General features: G+C 33.7%; 1 protein-coding gene across 3 annotated transcripts in view; it reads left to right on the plus strand.

Moving 5' to 3' along the window:
- The window catches only part of LOC115235810 (adenylate cyclase type 6), a 136,748-nt gene extending 117,363 nt beyond the window's left edge, over window positions 1-19,385 (plus strand). Inside the window, exons 8-23 of one of the 3 annotated variants that reach the window (XM_029807829.1) lie at window positions 3,044-3,165; window positions 3,802-3,894; window positions 6,060-6,206; window positions 7,994-8,152; window positions 8,484-8,732; window positions 9,081-9,243; window positions 9,924-10,021; window positions 10,835-10,919; window positions 11,292-11,408; window positions 12,097-12,243; window positions 12,751-12,989; window positions 13,515-13,653; window positions 14,736-14,955; window positions 15,542-15,690; window positions 16,145-16,507; window positions 18,269-19,385. In XM_029807829.1, coding sequence (XP_029663689.1) covers window positions 3,044-3,165; window positions 3,802-3,894; window positions 6,060-6,206; window positions 7,994-8,152; window positions 8,484-8,732; window positions 9,081-9,243; window positions 9,924-10,021; window positions 10,835-10,919; window positions 11,292-11,408; window positions 12,097-12,243; window positions 12,751-12,989; window positions 13,515-13,653; window positions 14,736-14,955; window positions 15,542-15,690; window positions 16,145-16,474 — 2,457 coding nt within the window. In that variant the 3' untranslated portion in view covers window positions 16,475-16,507; window positions 18,269-19,385. The remainder of the gene's footprint in view (window positions 1-3,043; window positions 3,166-3,801; window positions 3,895-6,059; window positions 6,207-7,993; window positions 8,153-8,483; window positions 8,733-9,080; window positions 9,244-9,923; window positions 10,022-10,834; window positions 10,920-11,291; window positions 11,409-12,096; window positions 12,244-12,750; window positions 12,990-13,514; window positions 13,654-14,735; window positions 14,956-15,541; window positions 15,691-16,144; window positions 16,508-18,268) is intronic. The other 2 variants (XM_029807827.1, XM_029807830.1) reach the window with 2 other exon arrangements.
- Window positions 19,386-23,459: the final 4,074 nt, after the last annotated feature.

Here is a 23,459-nt window from a genome sequence, read left to right on the forward strand (position 1 = left end):
AAACTAGACAAATAGGTTTGCGTGGAACCTCGCTTTGCGTGGAAAGTTGCAAACCCATGTGGAACCTCGCTTCGCGTGGAAAAGTGTATGCGTGGAAACAGTGGGTTCCGCCCCCCTGCGGGGGGCTCCACTACCGAGAAACTAGACAAATAGGTTTGCGTGGAACTTCGCTCTGCGTGGAAAGTTGCAAGCCCATGTGGGACCTCGCTTCGCGTGGAAAAGTGTATGCGTGGAAACAGTGGGTTCCGCCCCCCTGCGGGGGGCTCCACTACCGAGAAACTAGACAAATAGGTTTGCGTGGAACTTCGCTCTGCGTGGAAAGTTGCAAGCCCATGTGGGACCTCGCTTCGCGTGGAAAAGTGTATGCGTGGAAACAGTGGGTTCCGCCCCCCTGCGGGGGGCTCCACTACCGAGAAACTAGACAAATAGGTTTGCGTGGAACTTCGCTCTGCGTGGAAAGTTGCAAGCCCATGTGGGACCTCGCTTCGCGTGGAAAAGTGTATGCGTGGAAACAGTGGGTTCCGCCCCCCTGCGGGGGGCTCCACTACCGAAAAACTAGACAAATAGGTTTGCGTGGAACTTCGCTCTGCGTGGAAAGTTGCAAACCCATGTGGAACCTGGCTTCGCGTGAAAAAGTGTATGCGTGGAAACAATGGGTTCCGCCCCCCTGCGGGGGGCTCCACTACCGAAAAACTAGACAAATAGGTTTGCGTGGAACTTCGCTCTGCGTGGAAAGTTGCAAACCCATGTGGAACCTGGCTTCGCGTGAAAAAGTGTATGCGTGGAAACAGTGGGTTCCGCCCCCCTGCGGGGGGCTCCACTACCGAAAAACTAGACAAATAGGTTTGCGTGGAACTTCGCTCTGCGTGGAAAGTTGCAAACCCATGTGGAACCTGGCTTCGCGTGAAAAAGTGTATGCGTGGAAACAGTGGGTTCCGCCCCCCTGCGGGGGGCTCCACTACCGAAAAACTAGACAAATAGGTTTGCGTGGAACCTCGCTCTACGTGGAAAGTTGTAAACCCATGTGGAATCGTATATGTACTGCAAAGTACATGCTTAGATGGGAGAACAGATATAAGATTTAGATTCCATCGTTTTTGTTGAAAACTATCGTACGGTAAAAATTAATAGGACATAAAATGTTTTTCTCTGTAAGATCTAAAATTGTTATGGGTTTTTCATGATTTTCACTATGAAAATGAGAGATGCACCAATTTTCATTATGATATTCGTAATCAGTGCATCAAAATACGTAAGAATACTGAGTTTCAAAAAAATCAGAGGTGAGCACTTTTCGGAACTTCACCTGCCGTTTTTATTCTTTAACATCGATTTTCTCGAAAACTTTCAGTTTTACGCAAAAAATGTATAGAACATAAATGATGTATTTTTACAAGAACTACAACTTTTATTTGACACATTTTTTTCTTACATCAATATTTATCGAAATAATATTTAAAAAGTTATATTTTTTCAGTTTTTTTGAGTTTTGACCTTGAAAATGACCTTGTCGCAAATTTTCATTATCATATTCGTAATCAGCGTTCAAAAATACAAAAAATAGTGTAGTTTCAAAAAAATCGGAGGGTTCACCTATTCGGAACTCCACCCGATTTTTTCTATCTTTATGTTTAATATTTAATTGCCAAATATCCCTAATTTTCGAATCGTTTTAATAACTCGTCAACATCGTTGACAACAGCGTTGAAATAAACAGTAGTCTCAATAAAAGCGACAGTCTTGGGATGCTTTACGTAAGATCGACATCGAATCACGTTTGTATTTTATACGCAAGCATACATAACACGATTCTAAAAGCGCACAGCTATGTCCGACGCGTATCGACCATCAACGTAAAGCTTGTCGAACACTTGTCGTCGACTTTGCCCGCACTTGAGAAGTTCCCACGATGTTGACGAGCTCCACGTGTCGAACAAAGCGCCGCGCGATATTGCTTATCCATCCATGCAGTGAAATCATGTTAGTTCGATATACATGATCCCCGCGGAATAGCGAACATTACCAGTTATCGTAAAGCTTGTTCATCCGCTTGTTCAATCGTGTTCGATTCAGGGTACCATACGATTTCCATTTCAATCGTGGAAACATCCATCGAAGTTACACGCAACTTATACTATTTTCCGTAATATTGCATTTGACGGATGAAATAAATGTTGCTCTCTAAACAATTTCACGCGAATAAATACTGAATAATTCCGTAGCTAAGATATTAAACGTTATATCTAAATTCTGAAGACGTAGAATTGAATTTACATGGATACTAGAATTTTATTATTCAGTCGCAATTTACGACTTACAATTAGTTTGCTTTCTTTTTCAATCGCGTATAATCTTCAAAGAACGCGTCTCATAATTGTATTAAAATAAATCGCTTAAGTGTTTGAAGAATACTCAATTAGATTGAAGAAAGATTCTGATACCTTGTATTTTATCAAGATAAGATATATATATATGCGCAATAAATGTGTATGTATATCTTGGATCATTATCCGAGTGTAATGCACTTTAGCTCTTAAGACTATATTAACCTGTATGCCCCTCCCCCCACACACACATACATTGGCCTATCCATTATAATCCTTGATATACAGATTGGTCGAGAGAATCCTTCTCAAGGACTGACTCAATGATGGTTGCTATCAATCTATTATCACATAAATGGAGTGATTATTTAGCATAGCATAATGCTAGCAAATCTGATGAAATGTAAAATTATTTTTGGATAATTAACAGAATTATCTATTATATGCAGATAAAGATAGATGGCAAACAAAACTAATTTAATCTAATTGTTGTAATATTTCAAGTTTGTATTAAGATTTAAAAATTTGTGCTTGTATTATAATTATATTTAATATATGTATATAACACATGCTTTTATAATTGAATTTTTATACTTCAATTCATAGTTTTATTTTATTCTACTTTATTATATATTTTATTATATACTTTTATTTTTCTTATTGTTTTTAAATTATATATCGAAATTAAATATTCCCTATGGCATTAATTTATTTTACAGGAAAGGCTTCTGCTCAGCGTATTACCCAGACATGTCGCCATGGAAATGAAAGCTGATATAGCCGGAAAGCCAAAGGATACGATGTTTCACAAAATTTATATTCAAAGACACGATAACGTCAGGTACGTCACATAAAATAAAAACCACTTAAAACGCGCGCTTTAAAAAAAAATCTATTATTTTAAAATGCCACTTCAATATTTCGCAAATGAGATCCAATTCCTTTGTCATAATTCAAAGAAATTTATTACGATTTATATCGATATTATAACGTCCTCTGCCGAATTCGAAATGACATTCATAATCATTCAATCACGCAATTACATGTAACTTCAAAATGAAAATTTAACGTGTTATAGCGATACCACGCATCTGATTTAAGTTTCCATAGAGAGAATTCTAGATCGACTTGTAGTGAGTTAACGTATAGACGTAACATCCGAACTTTCATATCTGGCATTTCACCAAGCTCGGATCAATCTAACTTAACCGGCGAATTTGCAAAGAGCAAACGTCACGTTCATTTAACTTTAATGAGTTTCCATGATCTTGCGACAATTTTTCATTGCTAGTCCTTTCTTTTCTTTTCAAATTATTTAAACCAATATTTTTCTATGTCTATAACTCTGTTACAGTTGAAATTAATTATCGAAAATTCTTTGTTTAAGAGTGTTTGCCCAGAAATTGTTCTAATTAAAGCAAGAATTTAACCATAAAATAACCGGTTTTAGATACTTATTTAATTTCAAATATTTCAGCATTCTATTCGCCGATATTTGTGGATTTACTTCGCTCTCCGATCAATGCACTGCCGAAGAGCTCGTCAGATTGCTCAACGAACTTTTTGCACGGTAAGAGAAACGCTGTAATAAAAGAGAAACCACGCTATTTGATCCAAACTTGCTTAAAAATTCCATGCATATTAAGATGAATAAATAAATCGACTTTAATCGAATGGCTAGTGTTACAATATTATCTTTTTATATATTTTTTCTAGCTACGAATTTTTCAGAACGTACATCCATAAGATCAATATTTCTAAATATTGCCACAAAGAATAAAATAGAATTTCAATGCATAAATCTCGAAACAATTTTTATAGACCTGGTGATTTCTAAAAGCAGTGTAGCGGAATAAATCACATTAAATCAACAAAGTTGATTTCTAGCTTATTTGACTCGATATTAATTTTTTTTTCCTCTCCTCTGTGCAGTTTTGATCTCTTGGGTCTCGTAAACATTCTTGTTCTTCCGGTTCACAGAATCCTCTCTTTATATCCGCGGATATAAATCCCCTTTGCAATCTTGCAAATTGTATCTTTATGGAATATCACTCTAACACGCGTTTGCGTTTTGCAAACTACGTACAAGTCACGTTATTGTAATCCTCAAGTCGAATTACGTGACGTTCCCATAAAATTTCTTTGACTATTCCCGACTATTTTCAACTATATGAGAGAAATCTGCGATGTCAAACTATAAGTTATATTTATAAAATTTTTTAACATCTCTCAATTCACGATTAACGCGCTATTCGTAGAATAATATTCTGCATATATTATATTTTCGGGAGATTAATTTTTAGATATGTATTTATTAAAGCATTACCCCCCTTATCTTGATGAATAACGTCTGTCTCATATTTGTATCAAGAGTTTCTCGACACCATCGATACCCTCCCAAGTTTTCCTCGATCGAATCATATTCCTCATGTCTAACAAGCCCTCGAGAAGCCCTTCGACAGCTTTAGGTTTCGCGTCCCTGGTGACTTTTCGGGTCAATAGGGTCTACTTATCCTAGTACCAAGAGGGATTTGCTAAAAGGTCATAAAGGCGGCTTTCATATATCAGTATGGTCGAGATCATTTTCTGGGCTTCTGCGAATACAACGCCTGCATTCCCACAAGAAAAGGCAAAATTACCTCTTAAGAATGTTTGGGGAATAAGATGGAGAACATAAAAGAGTGTCAATAATCGTCGAATTTCGATGAAGAATGTGAAATAAAATTTTCCTCATTCTGGCATTATTAAAAAATAATTGTAATACATATCGTGTATACATCTTTGGATTATATTAAATAATAAAAATTAACAAATCGATTATTAGTAAATATTTTTTATACAAAACATTTGCCAAAAGCATATTTTTTTTATATTTTTTATATACATTTTGCATAATGAATAAATAGTAAATGTGTGTTGCGCATAATATTCCAATATTAATGTTGAAATAAAAAGCTCTATTATCGATTTAACTCTCAAAGATTCATCCGTTAATAATTAAATTATTTAATTGCCACATTTGCGTCGCAACTGTATATGTAGCTTCCCATCGAGACTGTTATTTCGTATACATATCATATTAAACTAGTTTAACATAATACACTATGCGTTACGCGGATTTGCCGCGTGTGAAATATTAATATATCCCTTCCGGCACCCTGAATTAATTTCATATAATACGCGCCGCACCAAGTGCGACGTTACTGAATATCTAATCTGAATAAACCGATAATCTCTCGGTTATTAGGGCCTTACCTTTTGTCGACGTGCTATCTCCATTCTATCGTCTCGACTTAATTTAATCGTATTTAACCACTTAATCCTACTCAATCATCTTTTTCGTATTGAGTTTATCAAGTCAATGTCAAGAAAAAAAAAGAAACTTAATTATGAATTACAAAGAAAACTTTAACAAAACATTTTGATATAAATGAAAATTGCACGATATTATGCCTTCGCGTGAAATTAAAAAAATATTGCAGAAATTACATAAAACGTAGAGTGTGGAGAAAAATAGTAGATACTTTTGTACACAGAGTATGTTGTTACAAACATGGCTTCCGCGTGAGTAGGTTTGACCGCAAAAGTCACAGCGTTATACGTAGTATTTTTGCGAAAAAGGTTTCTCTCGATTTCTTCGAACTGAATTTTTCGCTCGACCAGAATTCAGAGTCTCTTTGACATTATTACGTTTAAATAAATTATTACGTTAAATTTCTTGGAAATATTTTGCAGGTTTGACAGGCTAGCCGCTGAGCATCACTGCCTCAGGATAAAGCTTCTCGGAGACTGTTATTATTGCGTTTCCGGACTTCCGGAGCCACGACCCGATCACGCTCATTGTTGCGTAGAAATGGGACTGGACATGATCGACGCAATAACGTAAGCCCACATATTTTTTTTTACCCTCACGTAAGCTTCATTAAATCTTTATCATATAATGTAATAAGATCTTCTTTCTGTCGAAAAACGTGTTGTATATATGATAATTGATAATAAATAATTAAATCATAATAGCTTTATCACGATTCAAAACGTATCCATATTTGACATCATAAAATAACAAAAATATATATCACAGAGAGATTTCGTCGGCAATGTCAAAGATTCGCATAGCATTTCATATGCTATGCGCTTGATATCGGACAAAGGAGAAACGCAAGATAGAAATAGTCGAAGATAGAATATCGAAAGCTGCCCGGAAGCGAACTAAACGGATCAAAGTAACATGCGATCAATAAGTGATGTTTTCGTTTGTATACGTGAGACGACCGCAGAAAACCGGCGTTGCTGTGTCGTACATGTCCCGCGTTCGTTTCGTTCGTGTTTTCATAATACGCGTTTCATCGTCAAAGAGAAGATTTCCTTGGAGAATATATGCACTCGCGATTGAGGCTGATACATTGAAATGAGTCACCATGAAAGCGCACCCTGGTCTTTCCACAGGTCACTGAATTGCGGATAAATTCCCGACGAGTATACGCATTTGAATTTCAATTTTAATCTAGCGTTAACCCTTCGTTATAGATTTCCCTTTGTCAAACTTGACGGTGTCTTACAATAGTCTCTTGCACTCGAAATATTTGCCGCGCGCAAAACCCTCTCGTCAAACTGCGACAAAAGGTCAAGTTTGACTTCAAGTTTTATCAAAAATTTTAATTACAAATGAAATAGAAGATGTGGAAATTAAATTATTTATTCAGTTTTTGTATGAGAATGGCTACTTAAATGCAGAGAGTTTAATAGGTTCATCCTTGACAAAAAAATAATCAAATTAAAAATACCAAATGAAGAGATATTTTCTGAACTTAACTCTATATTCAACTGCGTTATTAAATCAATATTTCAATATTGATCAACGCAACATTGAAACGTTCATTGAATCATTTAAACATTTAGCACAAAATAAAAACGAAGAAACACTTATTTAGTTAGCAAACAGTATTAAGAGTTTGTATGACATTAAAAAATTACCAAAATATAATAGAAAATGAATTTGAGTCCCATACTATATTATTCAATCGGTTAAAAAATAAATTTGAAAATATTCGAGGCGAATATTTTACCAAGCGTAATAGATATTACAAATGTGATATTGTCACAATTATAGAGAAAATAACGAGAATAGTGATTGAATTAAAAATGTTTAACAGACGAAATCCAAAAGATGCTCTCAACCAAATAGTGGACAATGAATACTATCAAATATTAAGTGATAAAACTATTATTTATAAATTATATACAAATATATTTTATAATAAAACATTTTTAACATTTTTTTATTCGCGTACAAACAAAATTTGTCAGAAATCAACAGACATAGAAAGTCAATGTACGAATAAAAACGCGCGAGAAATCATGAAAAGAGAAGGGATATCCATATTGAAGAATAATTATCGCAATTGAACGTGGATCGACCGTGTCGCGAAAGAGAATCGATGTTTACGCGTCAATATTTACGCATCCTTCTCTTTCCCGTTTCACCAATAATGAAAATACTTTGACTTATCCAATAGTTCGAGCATCGAAATAACATTCTTCGAGCTACGCTTAACGATAAAAGTTGTTTTTCATTTCATGCCACGACCGGCTCGGTTATCCGGCTACTTCCGCGCCTAATGACGAACAGAGAAGAGACCATAAATTTACGCGTCCGTATCTCTTCGTAGATTGGTTCGCGAAGTAATGGCCGTAAACGTGAATATGAGAGTCGGCATCCACACGGGTCGGGTTCACTGCGGGGTTCTCGGTCTGAGAAAATGGCAGTTCGATGTTTGGAGCAACGACGTGACCTTAGCCAATTACATGGAAAGCGGAGGGATACCCGGGTGAGTATAAGCAATTTTGTTCGAGGTATACCGGCCCTCAACTGACTCGTTCTTTTCAAACCTCGCCCCGATCGACGGCGATATACATTACGTCGGTGAACCCCCCCATACAATTTTATACGCCTCTTAGTCCTCATTAAATATAATACCTCGCATAAAAAAATTTCACTTTTCTTGCGAAATTTATTTAAATAATAAAAAAGTATATTTGCAAAAAAAAAAATATATATATATATATAATTTCTATTGAGACGCAATTCCTTTAACGTCGGCAACAAATGTCGGTATATCAACGGTGCTAATATTAGATGGAAGATATGGTGTTTCGCAGACGCGTGCACATCACGAAAGAGACCTTAGATTGCTTGGGTGGATATTACGAAGTCGAGGAAGGCCGTGGAGGCGAGAGAAACGCGTATTTGAAGGACCACAACATCAGAACCTACTTAATTGTCCCTGGAGACACGTTCAAGGATAATATAACTAGTTCGGGGATGCGAAAGAATTTTCCAGCGAATGGTAATGTGTCCAAAGAGATGAGGGTCATGGGTCACGGCTCGCAACATGGGAAACAAACCAAGTAAGCGAGCTCTTTAATTATTGCTGCTCAATCTCTTAGCTCTTGATGTATAACGTCATAAACGACGATACACAATCCCGTTATATTACCCAAATAATTCCCGAGTAATCCCAAAAATTATGAGACGGCGAAACATTGCTTTTAATTCTGTGATAATTAAAAGATAATCATATACAATTGTTCTATCCGCGTTTTTTAATTTACAACAACTGTAAAATGTCATTAATAAATTGACAAAAATAACGCGATTAATCTATAATAAATGTTACAAATATGGAATAATTAACATCGAACGTCAAGTTATATAATGTCGTTTAATATTCGAGTAATATTTGCCGTGTGTTTTAGTAGATTAGGCTTCGGCGAAATCATCGAGGGCGAAAAGGATCCCGAAGATGAGGTGAACGAATATCTGATGCGAGCAATCGATGCTAGAAGCATAGATCGATTGAGAGCGGAACATTGTACGCCCTTTATACTAAAGTTCCGAAGACCGGATGTCGAGGAAAAGGTACTGAATAAAATACTAAATAAAATGAATAAAAAAAAAATAATAATATTCGCCGAATTATGACGTATCAAATTGTAAAAAATATTTATAATTACACTTTATCTAATTATATTTTTATAATCTCTCATCTTTTTTAATAAAATCGATTTTAACATAAAACTATGAGATAACTAATGATGATATTTATTAGAATTATTATCGAATTTTTAGTGATAATTTTTATAAAATATTTATATTATATTAATTTTATACAATATTTTTTAAACGCTTAGGAAAGAATTATATTCTATTTATTTTATTTCGGGAGTTTGTAATTAATTTAAGTAACATGTGCAAAATACGAGTTATAATTACATGTTCATATTGCGTATATACAATTAAATTCAACCAATCGACGCAGTAATCGATGCTTAAATAGAAGTTCGTTTAAATTTAATTAAATTTTGGTTAATTCGCTAAACGGATATTTGGATTATCCGGCTTCCGCGTAATTTAATCGCGCCTCACAATCGATTTGTAACGACGTTCTACATTTTCGCATTAAAAAAAAAAGTTTCAAACGAATTGTTCACGATGAGAAACCAACAGTTAAAATAAATGCAGTGCGTTAGCTATAAACACTCGGCAGTACAAATGGAAACAATACGGGATATTGCAATTGTTTTAATTACCTGTTGCAGTACTCGCGCGAGAGGGACAGGATGCTCTCCGCTTATTTCGTGTGCTCCGGTTTTGTCTACATGGTCGTTGTGGTCGCAATAGCCATCACCCTCGCCGGGTAAATACACGTGGTCAATAAATCCTACCTTCTATAGAGTCATATACACGCGCGATACCTGTAACTACGCTCCCAATCAACGATCTGTATGCTCACGTGTGCTTCACGCTAGTCTGGAATTGTTCTCCGTTTCACTAATTGTAGCAACCGCTATCGAATAATCGTGGTTGACATCTCGAAGAATATATAGTAATATAAAATATGAATGCATATACGGAATATATTCTGTTTCTTCAATTCGAAATTGTTAATGAACAATTGATATGTATCACTATTTTACGTTACTTTAACAATGATTAAAGTTTTATTAAAAAATATTAATAAAGATTAAAGTTTCATTCTATTCGGCGATTCTTATGTTAATTCGCGTTTTCGATTTGAAAATGACTAGTTCATGCTCGAGTAGATGAAAAAACCGAATCTCCATTTTTTCGATCCCTATTTTAAATAAATATATATATTTCACGAAATACATGCTTCAACAGCTGCGATATTATTACATAATTTTGCAAGTCAAAATTTTCCTATTTTTAATCTCAAATTTCTTACATTTCTAATTTCCAACGTTTCATGGATTCTAGAAGATTTTGATAGATTTATTTCATATACATAAAATGATTTAAGTTCCTATTTTGTACTTCAAATAAATAATAAACGTACATCAATATCAATAAATATTAAAAAAAAAAAAAAAATTGCTCAATAATTTAACTGATATTAATTTGATAGTACAATCTACGCGATAATCGAAGAGTCTTTCGTAAAAAGAAAAGCTCGGAAAAATCGCGCTAAAAGTGTCTTTTATATTTATAGGAGCGTATACTTTTACGTCTGCACCGCGATTAGCATACTGGTGATATCCTTGATCAATGCCATCTTATTAGCGGAACAGAACGAGGTAAGCTCATTTGAAACACGTAAAACTTTCCGCGATATTTCTCGAAAATTGCAAAAATCTTGCGTCATAAAAATTATATTTCTCCTCTCACGATAATTATGCCGAAATACATCACATATACATCTATTAATATACAAGCGCGATATTTAAATCGCGCAGGTGATACATCACGTATCATCTCGAGTCGATGACGAGATTTTCTGGAAGTGCCACTTCCTCTTGACCTTAACCAAGTGGCAGGCTTCCAGGTCACTGTCGAAACCATCGATCCCAGTAGTAGCCTTTCCCCCCCTCATCTCCTTGTGATCCCGGAGATCATCCCCCAATCTATAGGTTTTAATTAATCGAAGATAATCGTGCGCGTTTTTTTAGAGAGTACCGCAATGGGTGAGAAGCACGGCCTTACAGATTTTCGAGAATCGCATCATCGCGCAAAGTATCGCGTCCATCGTCGTCTTTCTGACGTTAATCACGGTATTGTCACCGTTGGTAAGTGATCGATGCGCTCATATTTAAATTAGGTTTATCGTTTGCATTTTGCGAAAAGCTCTCTGTCAACTGTCTCTTTTCATTATTATTTATTATTATTTTTATGTGAATAAATTATATTTTTATATAATATATATTTTTATGTGAATAAAAATAATAATAAATTCACATAAAAATATATAATATATAAAAATATAATTTATTTATATAAAAATAATAATAAATAATAATGAAAAGAGACAGCTGTCATTTTTATTTTTATGTGAATAAAAATAATAATAAATAAGTTTTATACAATATTAGAGAAATAATTTGTTAAGCGATTCGCGGGTAGTTGCATGCGCTCTCTATCCTCTTTTTATATTTTCAATCAGATTTCGATTGATCCCGCGTCGCTCTCGTTTCGGAAAACCCGTTATGCTAAAAATTATAGCGCAACATAAATTCTAGTTGGCCGGTGTTAAAACTTTCGACGATAAATCGCGTGCACGGGTGTCGATCCAGCGATTAATCACAAATGCCGCGGAATAATAGTATTGATGCAAACGTTTAAATCACACGAGCGTACGGAAGGATCACGTCGGTCGTATGCCGGATATTACGCCTTTCAGCGATCGAACGAGATCTATTCGTTCCCGTAATAAAACAGCGGTAAATAACGGCCGGTTCGTGTCCCTTGCTCTCGCAGATCACGCTAGAAGGAAGTAAGGCTTGCGCCAGCAATAACACTTCGCTCCTCGCTGCGGAATGGCTGGACGAGAATTCCACCGTACAGAGAATACCGAAAAAGAGCAGTGACAGCGTCAGCATATGTGATTATATCCTTTTCGGCGACGTAAGTGCAATGTAAATCGGCGGAAGCCGAGACACTTGATATTCCGCGAAGTCATACAAAACACACGAATAATAAATGAATAACAATTTTTCAAATAATCTCAAAAGAGATTAATATTTTTTTCCTTAATTGATGGGGAAAAAAACGCGCAAGATTAACGAATATAATTATCTTTTAATAACAAAATTTTAATTTCTATATAATTGACGTTGAATTTTTTTATCTAGCAATTAAAAGAATGGAATTTTATTAGGATAATATGATTAAAAATACGCGACGTTCATCGCTCTCTACTAACTTTTAAAAAACTTAACTTTTTAAAAAAGCGATTTTTAATAAAAATATCTTTTAGAAAACAATTTTGACGAAATGGCGAGATATAATACGCGACTAAATATACTTCGTAACTATCAATGATTACAGCTGTTTCCGGTTCTGGGAACAATTTTGACGAAATGGCGAGATAATACGCGACTAAATATACTTCGTAACTATCAATGATTACAGCTGTTTCCGGTTCTGGTGATGCTCGTGATGGTGACATGCGCGGTGTACCAGATTCTAACGCTGGTCTTTAAAGTAACCGTATTAAGCATCGTTGTGACTTTTTATCTCGGGGTCAGCATTAACCAGCCATTAAATGAGGCCAACGTCGAGCCCGCTGGGAGATGGTTGGCGAGCGTTTTGGTGGTTTTCTTCATGGCCTGCTTAGTGGCACACTCTCAACACACAGAGGCGACTTACAGGTCCGACATTCTAACACATTTTCTTCATCGCTACAGAACAATGGCCCCGAAACTTAAGCAAAGTCAGCTCATAGATGTATCTCAAAGCTGCACGCTATTAGCTTTTAAGGCCCTCATGAAATTTCTTACGAGAAGCTTCTCGACAAGGAAATGTGGTCGCGACAATTCTCTTGTGAATTGAATCCCGTGGAATAACTTCATAGTCGAGACAAGAAACTACGTATTGGAGAGAATAGATTTATTTGCGAAATGTTTCATGAATATATATTGATGTATATAAGACATAATTATATAAACTAGAACTTAATATGAACAATCTACAATATATTCAGAATTACTGATATATTAAAATGCAACATTTTATTACAAGTCAAAAATTCTAAAAAACACCGATATCAATGCAACACATGAAACATTCCGTATAATCCAAGAACGTAAAATACCGAATTTGGCAGGAAAGAATCAGGCACTTTTTCGACCCATGATATAGAAGAATATTAACGTATACTGTGTGCATCGATACAGATTAGACTTCCTGTGGAAGCTGCAAGCGACCGAGGAGAAGGAGGAAATGGAACACTTGAAAGCCTATAACCAGAAACTGCTCGCGAACATACTTCCGGAACACGTGGCCGCCCACTTTCTGTCTACTGTCAATTCAGACGTAAGCTCCACGCAAAAACTTCCAAGAAAATTTTCGTGGAAATTCTCGTGTTTCTCAAATGCACTGCTAAAATATGATATGTAATTGCTATTAAATTGTTTTAGATATATATATATATATATATATAAAATTTTCTAATTTATATACATGCACACACAAGACATTATTATATACAATTTTCTGATTTGAATAAAACAGTTTGATGATTTTCACTCTGTCCGTTCGACCTAATTGCTTGAGCAATTCTTTTGTAGTCCGCATAAGTAACGTGCTTGAAATACAATAGATATAAAAAAAGAATATTTACAATATGCATTCTGACATTTCCTAACGAGGTTAAGCGATTATAGATTAAACAGTAATTTACATCTGAAGAGTAGCTATACATAAAATAACATCTTGAAGTTTGTCTTAATAAAATTAACTGGCTTTCAACCCTCTTCTAAGAATCTTGTGTCGGCGATAGTTTTATAAAAGTATCACAATTTGTTTCTTTGCTTCTCTTTTATATTTTTTGTTTAAATTAATCTAATTAATATATTTAAGCATATTAATTACATCCTAAATAATTTCATGTTACAGTCAACTGTGAAAAGGGTCGCGTAGGGATTTACTCGAACAATATTGCGCATATTTATGATTCAATTAAGAGTCATTGCCAGAATGTCAAAATTTAATCCTAGCTGTATAGATAAATTAAGAAGCCTTAATTTGTTTACAGGAACCAATGTGAGAGCGAATTTCAACAGTATTATATTTACCTATTTGCCTAATTTGTCGTGCTTCGCGCTCAGAAGCGATTCTAAATTTAATCCATCAAGTTAGACTTAAGATATAAATTTCAATGTGTTTGTGAAATTAAATCTTGATTTATCTCCGTAAAAAAAAAGCGCAAACAAAAAAATTATTACCGAAGATTTAAAATTATCAAAATAATTGTTGTTAAAACTCGAAATTATTAAATTATATGACATCTTTAATAATCAAGTTAATAAATTCCTGTAAAAAAATCTCAATCTATTTGTCAAAAAAAAAAAAAAAAAATAACAGCACACATACAAAATTGATTAATTATTTCGCAGGAGTTGTACCACGAACAATGCGACTTTGTATGCATTATGTTCGCCTCGATCCCGAACTTTTCGGAGTTCTACGTTGAGCTCGAAGCGAATAATGAGGGCGTGGAATGCCTCAGGCTTCTCAACGAGATCATCGCTGACTTTGATGAGTTACTCGCTGAGGAACAGTTCAAGTACATTGAGAAGATCAAGAGCACGGGAGCCACATACATGGCCGCTTCGGGTAAGTCTCTCGCGAATTTCTTAGCGGCATCGATATGCCTTTGATCCGAAGGCCGCGTTTCCGAGCCATCGGCTTTTCACCATTTTAAAAGAACAGCGTGCGCTATTTAATTCCTAGCTCGGCCAAAATTAATCAAATTATAAATTAGCTTAATATCAGGTGATTGCATAAGTTCGTGCCCGATTTAAATATAAACTTCAATAGATTATATTTGCTAGCTCGGCCAAAATTAATCAAATTATAAATTAGCTTAATAATTCTCTAACTGGTTTGGCGATTCGTACAATAAATTCGCAATAATAACATAAAAAATATATAATCTTCAGTTAGACACCTGTGTAACTAATATTTGATAATTATTTATTCGATATCTCGCTATCTGGAACGTATTTTTATTATGCACGTTCGCGTTAAAAAATTGCCATTTTTATTTCAGTAAAGTTTTACACATATTGCATGAAAATAAATCTAATTTTCCACCGTCATCCCGCGGGCTTGCTAATCAAATTACAAGGGACAGACACAGCGATCAAGGATGCTGTCGCGTCAAGTTAACCTTTGTCTCTTTCTTTCTCTGTTGCATCAGGCTTAACGAAAAGCACCTGCGACATGCGAGATTTCAAGCACGTAGTTGCTATGGCGGATTACGCTCTGAGGATCCGCGAGCAGCTGGCCTATGTCAATGAACACAGCTTTAATAACTTCCGCATGCGTGTGGGCATCAACATTGGACCGGTAATGTCGGAAAACGTGAAATTGCAATTTTCAATCGCACGCAGTGCCATTACTCCCTTCGTAAACAATTCGTAGATTACAACGAAAATACATCACTTGAGAATCCGAAGAGATATCAAAAATTTCTAATGGCAATTCAACAAAATTATATTTTACTTCAATTTTAAATTGAGAAAATAGTAGGTTAATATAATAATTAAAAATATTAATTCCGCGACAAATTTTAACAATTTGCAAAAAAAAGTTTATATAAATTTTAGTTCTTTTATTTTAAAGATTGTTCGATTTAAACCTCAATATGCATTAGATGCGCAATTCTTTCACAATATTCTCTCACGTAGTATCATATTTTCGTTATTTCGTATTATACTCGAACTCGGCTGCAAAAAGATATCGAGAAAATTGCTACGGATTCTCAAGGAAAGACTTAATGCGGGACGCGTAAATTACGCAGGTGGTCGCCGGCGTGATCGGCGCCAGAAAGCCGCAGTACGATATCTGGGGCAACGCCGTGAATGTGGCCTCCAGAATGGATTCGACGGGCGTGTTGGACGGGATTCAAGTCACCCAGGAGGTGCGCGATATTCTAATTGCCAAAGGATATCCGTTCACCTGCCGCGGGACAATCCAGGTCAAAGGGAAAGGTAGTATGATAACTTACTTCCTGGACGGACCGAAAGACAACGCGAAGCCCAATCAGGTGGATGTCACCAGGACGAATTCCAACAACAACGACGCGATGGACAAAACACCAGCCAACAACAACAGCAACGGGGCCGTTTGATTGGTATTATTTAGAGGCATCAACAATTAAAGAGTTAATATTAAAGTTTGAATTAAAAGCCTGAAATTTATTTTTTTTTTCTTTTTTAAAATAAAGTGAAATTTATTCTCATTTTCGACAGGCAATAAATAAAAAAATATATAACTCTAATTTTATCTCGTATGTTTAATATCTCTTCTATACAAAAAAAAAAATTAATAAAATAGTATTAAAATAAAAACATAACATTGTTTGTTGAATGAATTTATGAAAAAAAGTTCTTTGATATTGTTTCGTAACTTGGGGAATATTCACTTCTCTCCTCGTGATCGATTTGTCGAATACGCATGATGCATGTTCGATGCAATTACATCATGATACGATAATCGATCGGATAAACGCGTGATGAATCTGGATTCGCGAAGAGAAACGGAACGCGCGCAAAAAGAGATTATTATCTCGGGCGAAACTAATAATCCACAGTAATACACTATCGCAAATATCTATCTGAAATATTTTATAAATTGCTGTCAGAGTATCCGAGTATATCATATTTTATTGCGCTTGCCTCACAACTTTTTTAACTCAACTTTCCACTCTCTTATAATATACGTCAATCATGTCTTTGAAAGTATACCATTATCTATTGTGATTAATGTATGCGCAATCTAAAGTTAAGCAAAAAAGTATGCAAAGAAAAAAGTACCGTACTGTTCAATATTTTATTTAAATCGATACTGCTTTACAAAAAATATACAGCATTTTAATTTAAAAATTACCAAATAAAACTATCTTATTGGCGTATTCTTAAAATTTAAATAGCTTCAATTAACTTATTCAAATGCATACTTTTTATTTAATTCGATGGTATCTGCACATTTTTTCTTTAAAAATTCAATATATTCATTTCAACAAAAATGCTAAAAAAAATAAGTTTTTGCAGAAACAGCTTTGTTATTATTAATCTACTGATCCGCATTTTTTCCGAATAATATATGTATTTTTATTTATTATTTAACATTTGTGCAGCAAAAAGAAAGATTTTACCCGCTGTGCATATTGCGCAACAATATCCTGTTAATGTAAAGTTGTTATTATGTCAAGTTACACCAATAGATTCGCCACGAAAATGAAGTACCTCCATAGTTAGGGGGATCGTTACGTAACACTCTCAACCACATCGCATCGGGCAAATATGCGCGTATTACTGAGGACACATGCACAATCAATCACACAACATACGCGATGGATTTGTGCAAAATCTCGTTATCGCGGCAACTTTTTGGAAATATTTCATATACCAACAGCATGCACGAAATTTATCCACATAAAATGACGTGTATAAAAATGAGTCGATTAATAAAGCATGCTTTAGACGGTTCGGAAAATTAAACAAAATGACTGCAAATTCGATAGTTAAATATTTAACTCGCGATTATGTAATAATCAAGATATTCAAAATTCTATAATTTTGCGAAATGCTAATACATATTTAGATATCAAAACTAATTACTATGGAGATGCAGAAAGTAGCAAAATTAATTTTCAACTTTTATAAAGATTATCGAAGATTCAATTAACGAGTTGTGTGCAGTGAAAGATTAAAAATTTCACCAAGCGCAGTATCATTGTTGCATTATGCAAATATTTGAGATTAAAAATTTGCATGAAAGAGACCTCTATAGATATATGCTTTTCGTAACCCCTAATTTGTATATAGTTTTGTATATATAAATAATTTTGTTTATGCCTGTACATAATTCTTATATAAAATCGCCTCTGGCTCGATCGTTAATGAATCGATAATGTCGACAGGTGGGAATGCTTGAGCAAGAATTCGCGACGAACGACGCGTCACACCGACGATAGAGAAAGTACCAATTATTTGATTCCTGCGTTATTTAAGACTTCTTCTTTGTGCTGAAGCCCAAAAAACGGCCGCATAATCTCTAAAGCGCGTGTATACAAATTGGAGTTGTCGAATGCCGTCCGTAGACGTCAATCGACCTCTGACACACACAAACAAAATAATTGCGCCACTAGTTTTAAGTCTCAAAGCAAACAAAGCGCGATCGACTGTCGCAAAAATAATCCCCGGTGTTTCGGTGCGGATTTCAAAGCGAGTTATGCTTAGTCATTCCAAATTTAACTATACTAAAAGAAAAGGTGCGATTATACAATCGTTAAGATCGAACTGTCGAAATATTTCAAATAATAAAATCTCAAAATTAAAATACTTTTTGCAAATACTTGATAACAAATATCTAAAAAATATTGAATGCAACACTTATCTTTTTCATATATTACAAAAAAGAACTGTTTAATTTCCGTACGCTTAAAAAAATTTCAAGAATAAAAAAAAAATGTAACGACATTTTAATGGCAACAACTGCTTTTTATAAACTATAAAGATAATCAACATTTTCACTAGGGTGTTTGATTCGCCTTGCGTAATTTTATTGAAAATTCATATCTGCTTTAAATACAGCTATTTAACAGCTGCAAATGGCTGGTAAACTGAAGTTAAATGTGTACCGAAATGCCGGACGTTATCGAGATAAGCTGGAAGTGACAAGTCGTTCTCCTCCCAGCTACATCGTACTTAAACTTCAACAATGCCTACAGTGTATGTGATTGTGTGTTAGAAGTCTTCTATTCTCTCTTCGAACGATAATCTAAAATTAATTAAGTGGTATCGCGAGGATTATTTTTTACGGTAATCGGTGCTCGAACAAAAGATACATCGTCAGAAACTTCTCTAGAAAATTTCTTTCGAGGATGAGCATATATGTTGCTAATTAAGTAAAGTATTATGTAGAAATAATTTTTTCAATTTACGCATAAAGTTAAATATACAATATATATACACATAAATCCATATCTAATTAAATTTTCAAACATTTTCGCAAATTATAGTTATTATTTTTACATTTGATTCCCTATAAAATTCAAACAAACTAAGATTTTCAATTTTATAATACATTAAATTCTCATATATTTTGAGATAAATAAAATTATGTTCTATATATGTATTTCAAGCAGATAAATATTTTTCATAACTTGTCAATATACTCTTTAAGCGAGACACAAGAAACAATTATTAATAATTATAATAATAATTTTACATATATGAAAAAAAATTTATTCTCTTACAACAATAAGAACGCCAATATTAACAATAAGAACGCCAACATCCTCGAAGAAATAAACACGCATAATATATACTTATGGATTTAGTATAAAACGCAGCATTAGTTGAAAACTTGGGGCAATAATATGTTAAATCTTACATAGCAATTAAAAATTGTTACAAATAACTCTAATGACATCCAATATATAGTGAACTTTCTGAGCGTTAATTCTAATGAAGTATTATTCTAAGAGAGAAACCACATTTTTTCACTTGATTCAACATGTTATTGACCCAAATACTTCATTTATGATATGTGATTTGTAGATAGCAGTTTGATTATTTTTAATAATTTCTGAATTAATAGCGATATATATATATATATTAATCTCTTTCGTGACGTGTCCGGCAAGTTGGACGTTTTGACACAGATTTTTGTATTATTCTAGTCAATATGAAAAGAGTCTCCCATAAATATATATACGTGTATGTAGTCAAAAATAAATCGAAAAAGATTAAGTCTAATACAACGAAACCGTGGATGAACAAACCTCATATATGTACACAGTTTGCTTTAACAAGAAGGGGACCACGGCAAACTAATTGAATGTAATTATGTAGAATGACGATTGAATTGTAGCCACCTCTAAAAATGTGAAAATATTATTTTTATTTTATATTCGTGTGTTTACTCTCTTTATAATTATGCTAATCGATATTTTAAGTAAGAAAAAGCCCAACATTTCCCAATCTATAGAATTTATTAAAAAATTATTCCCCTGAAGAAAATACTTAAAAATTATAATATATAATCTAAAAATTAATTAATTTATAAAAATCGCTAAAAATTATTGATCTTTTGCATTTTAATGATCGAGAAATTTTACTCTCATATTAAATAACTAAAAATTATATTTCAGTAATATAATTACTTTTTATTGAAATATGTAAGAGAGAATATATAAAATCCAGGATAAAAAATTATAAATTACATTATTCATTCAAGTCAAAGATTGATAAGAATATAAAAATATAATACTATAAAAAATATTAAGAAATAATTACAAAAAATTTAATTCTGTTTCTGTTTTATTTGTTTTATGATTGGGAAATGTACTAAAAAAACGACATTTGTAGATTGTATATATGATTTTTCGCTGTAAATTTCCGGTTATCAATTTGATTATTATAAAATTACTTATAAAATTTTTAATCATGCGTATATATGTATCATAAAGCGACATCATTTTCTATTAATAAGAGCTTTAAATAATCCTCTTTGCCCGTCCGCAGATAAAACTCTACTTTGATTTCAAGATTTTAAAGAACTTCTAGCTCGTAAAAGTAAAATCATATAATTAAAGGAGTATACTCGGAACGAATATAGGAAGAAACATTGGACGAACGATTTTCTACACTAACCAATTTTCCAACAGAAATTTAATAAAATTGCAAAATATTATTGTGGCGTCGACAAAGCGATGAATAATCCTTTTTTCTTTTATCAATCTGAACGGTGTACTCGAGGTAAAGAATGTCCAGATATTGCATTTAATTCCATTATTGTCTCGTAAAAAAAACTACAAAAATAAACATCGAAAAGAATTAATTAATTGCAAGTTGTTTTATCGGCCACAATATAATTAGATAAAAAGCTATCAGATTTTTATATAAAGAAGTCACAATATTGTTGAGAATAAATGATAAACGAGGAGAAATGAGAAATAAATTTCAACACAATAAAAATCGAAAAAAATACGAGTAAATACAAAAATCAAGCTATTTTTTCTTTCCCTCGAAAAATAGAAAAGAAGAACCAATTTAATCTGCAAACAAAGCAATATTGCAACCGCGAATATCAAGAGATAGAAAGCTAACAATAAGTATTTCATAAAATTTGCCGATGAAATAAAAATAAATGCAATTTCATAGAATCGACATTTCAGATGCTCAAAAAATCATGTTTACATTTATCTAAAATTGAAAAACGTGCAAAGCGCATTTTTTTCTTATTTGCAGCATCTAAAAACTGAGTTCGTCAATACGATATCGAAATTATCATCGCAATTTTTGAGGAAAATGTTTGTGTAGAAACAATCAATCGCCCGAAATACGAATTCGATGAGAACGTCGACATTCTGAAATATTCAATGTCTAATACATCCGATACATAGGATTGTAAATATGTATGTATGTATGTACATGAGGTTAGGTGCTTGAGAGTATATGTGTACAAACTCGGCCAACATGTATACATAGATGTTAATTACGTTGATGTGTATTTATCGGCGCGGCACGAGCTCGATCATCTCGATCAAAAAAATATACATATCGATCTTCTGTGCGCCTAAGCAATCCTTTCCAAACGATAAGTGAAAAAAAAAGAACTATATTTGTTATAGACACACCAGTAGAGCACGTAAAAAAGATATTTTGACAAGTCTAATTAACTTAATTAAATAACTGAACAAGTGTTTAACGTACACATAATTCAACTATCTTGTTAAATAAGATATTATGTGTGAAGAAAGTACGACGTGTATCAGATCACGTCGAATTGAAATTAAATTGCTAATTTTCGCGATGCAATTATGTGTGCTGCAGCAAACTTAACACTCGGTCAGGTTAATCGCCGAACGATCGATCGATCGATGATACATGATAATACACAAATAAGCATCAAGTTTACGCTTTCGTGAGAATTCCAGTCGCGCTGGCAGGTCCAGCTAATATTGAATGTTGATTGACGTAAGCGACGAAGCTAATCATGTAACGATACGATTGTTAGCAAAAGTATGCGATCGAATTATACTAATTGATAAACAGCGGATCACTTGTGCTAAGATCTCCCTTTTATACATCTCGAAACATACATGTTTAAATCACAATTTCTTGAAGACGTAAGAATATTTTTCTTAAATATATGTATAGTAAAATTTAAAAAATTGATGCATTATATATATAATATCAAATTATTTTATTTTTAAACAAACAAAATTATTTTTTTAAATGAATTGCATTTTGGAATAATATTAATATTTTTAGTCATCAAAATTGTTTCGAACATTTCCCATAAACTACTATTTCTCATCATTATGATATCGATCGATACACACACGCACGCTACATCTTCTTGTTAATAATTTCTCTGTTAATAATTTCTCGTTAAGTTCCACGTGCAAAAGCATGAAGGCAACATCGAAGCACAAATGATCCATGTTAACTCGAACTTATTGTGCACCGCATTATATCGAAATAAGCTCTTACGTCACAAGTCCATTTACTACATGTTACAATCTAGGAGCCTATTAGCGTCAAAAAGTTAATTGTCCAAATATAATGATGATAGCCAATGATCCTGTCGACGAGAATTATCTTCATTATCACAAATATTTTTTTTAATGTCTAAAGCTCGATGAAGCGATTTATCTTTTTTAAAAGAAACAATTTATATTTTAAAGAAATCTCAAATGTCAAAAAAATTAATAGACCCTACAGTTTTTTTATAGCCAAACAATTAAAGTGTTGTAAATGACAAATTGAATGACTCGTCGACAGTATGTTAACAGCTGTTAAAATTAGTACGATAAGAAGTATATGGTAAGAATTTTGGAATGTACTGATCGATATATTGGAACAAGTTTCCTTGAGCAGAGAGCGTGTCCCCATCCAAACTTTCGCGTAACGTTTCTTGCCTACGACAGTAAAACGCGGAAACTTTGTCAACGATGTCGGCAGAATGTCGCGTCGGTCTTATAGTCAATATGTAACGATACAGGTCGATTATGAGAGTCTGCTAGATAAAATCGAAAGTGCACGAGAAATAGGACGAGAAGTGAAGACTATTTATTATCCAAGAATAATGTTGATGTAATT

Source organism: Formica exsecta, unplaced genomic scaffold, assembly GCF_003651465.1.
Source record: "Formica exsecta isolate Colony F162 unplaced genomic scaffold, ASM365146v1 scaffold235, whole genome shotgun sequence".
In the NCBI taxonomy this organism is placed as follows: Eukaryota; Metazoa; Arthropoda; class Insecta; order Hymenoptera; family Formicidae; genus Formica; species Formica exsecta.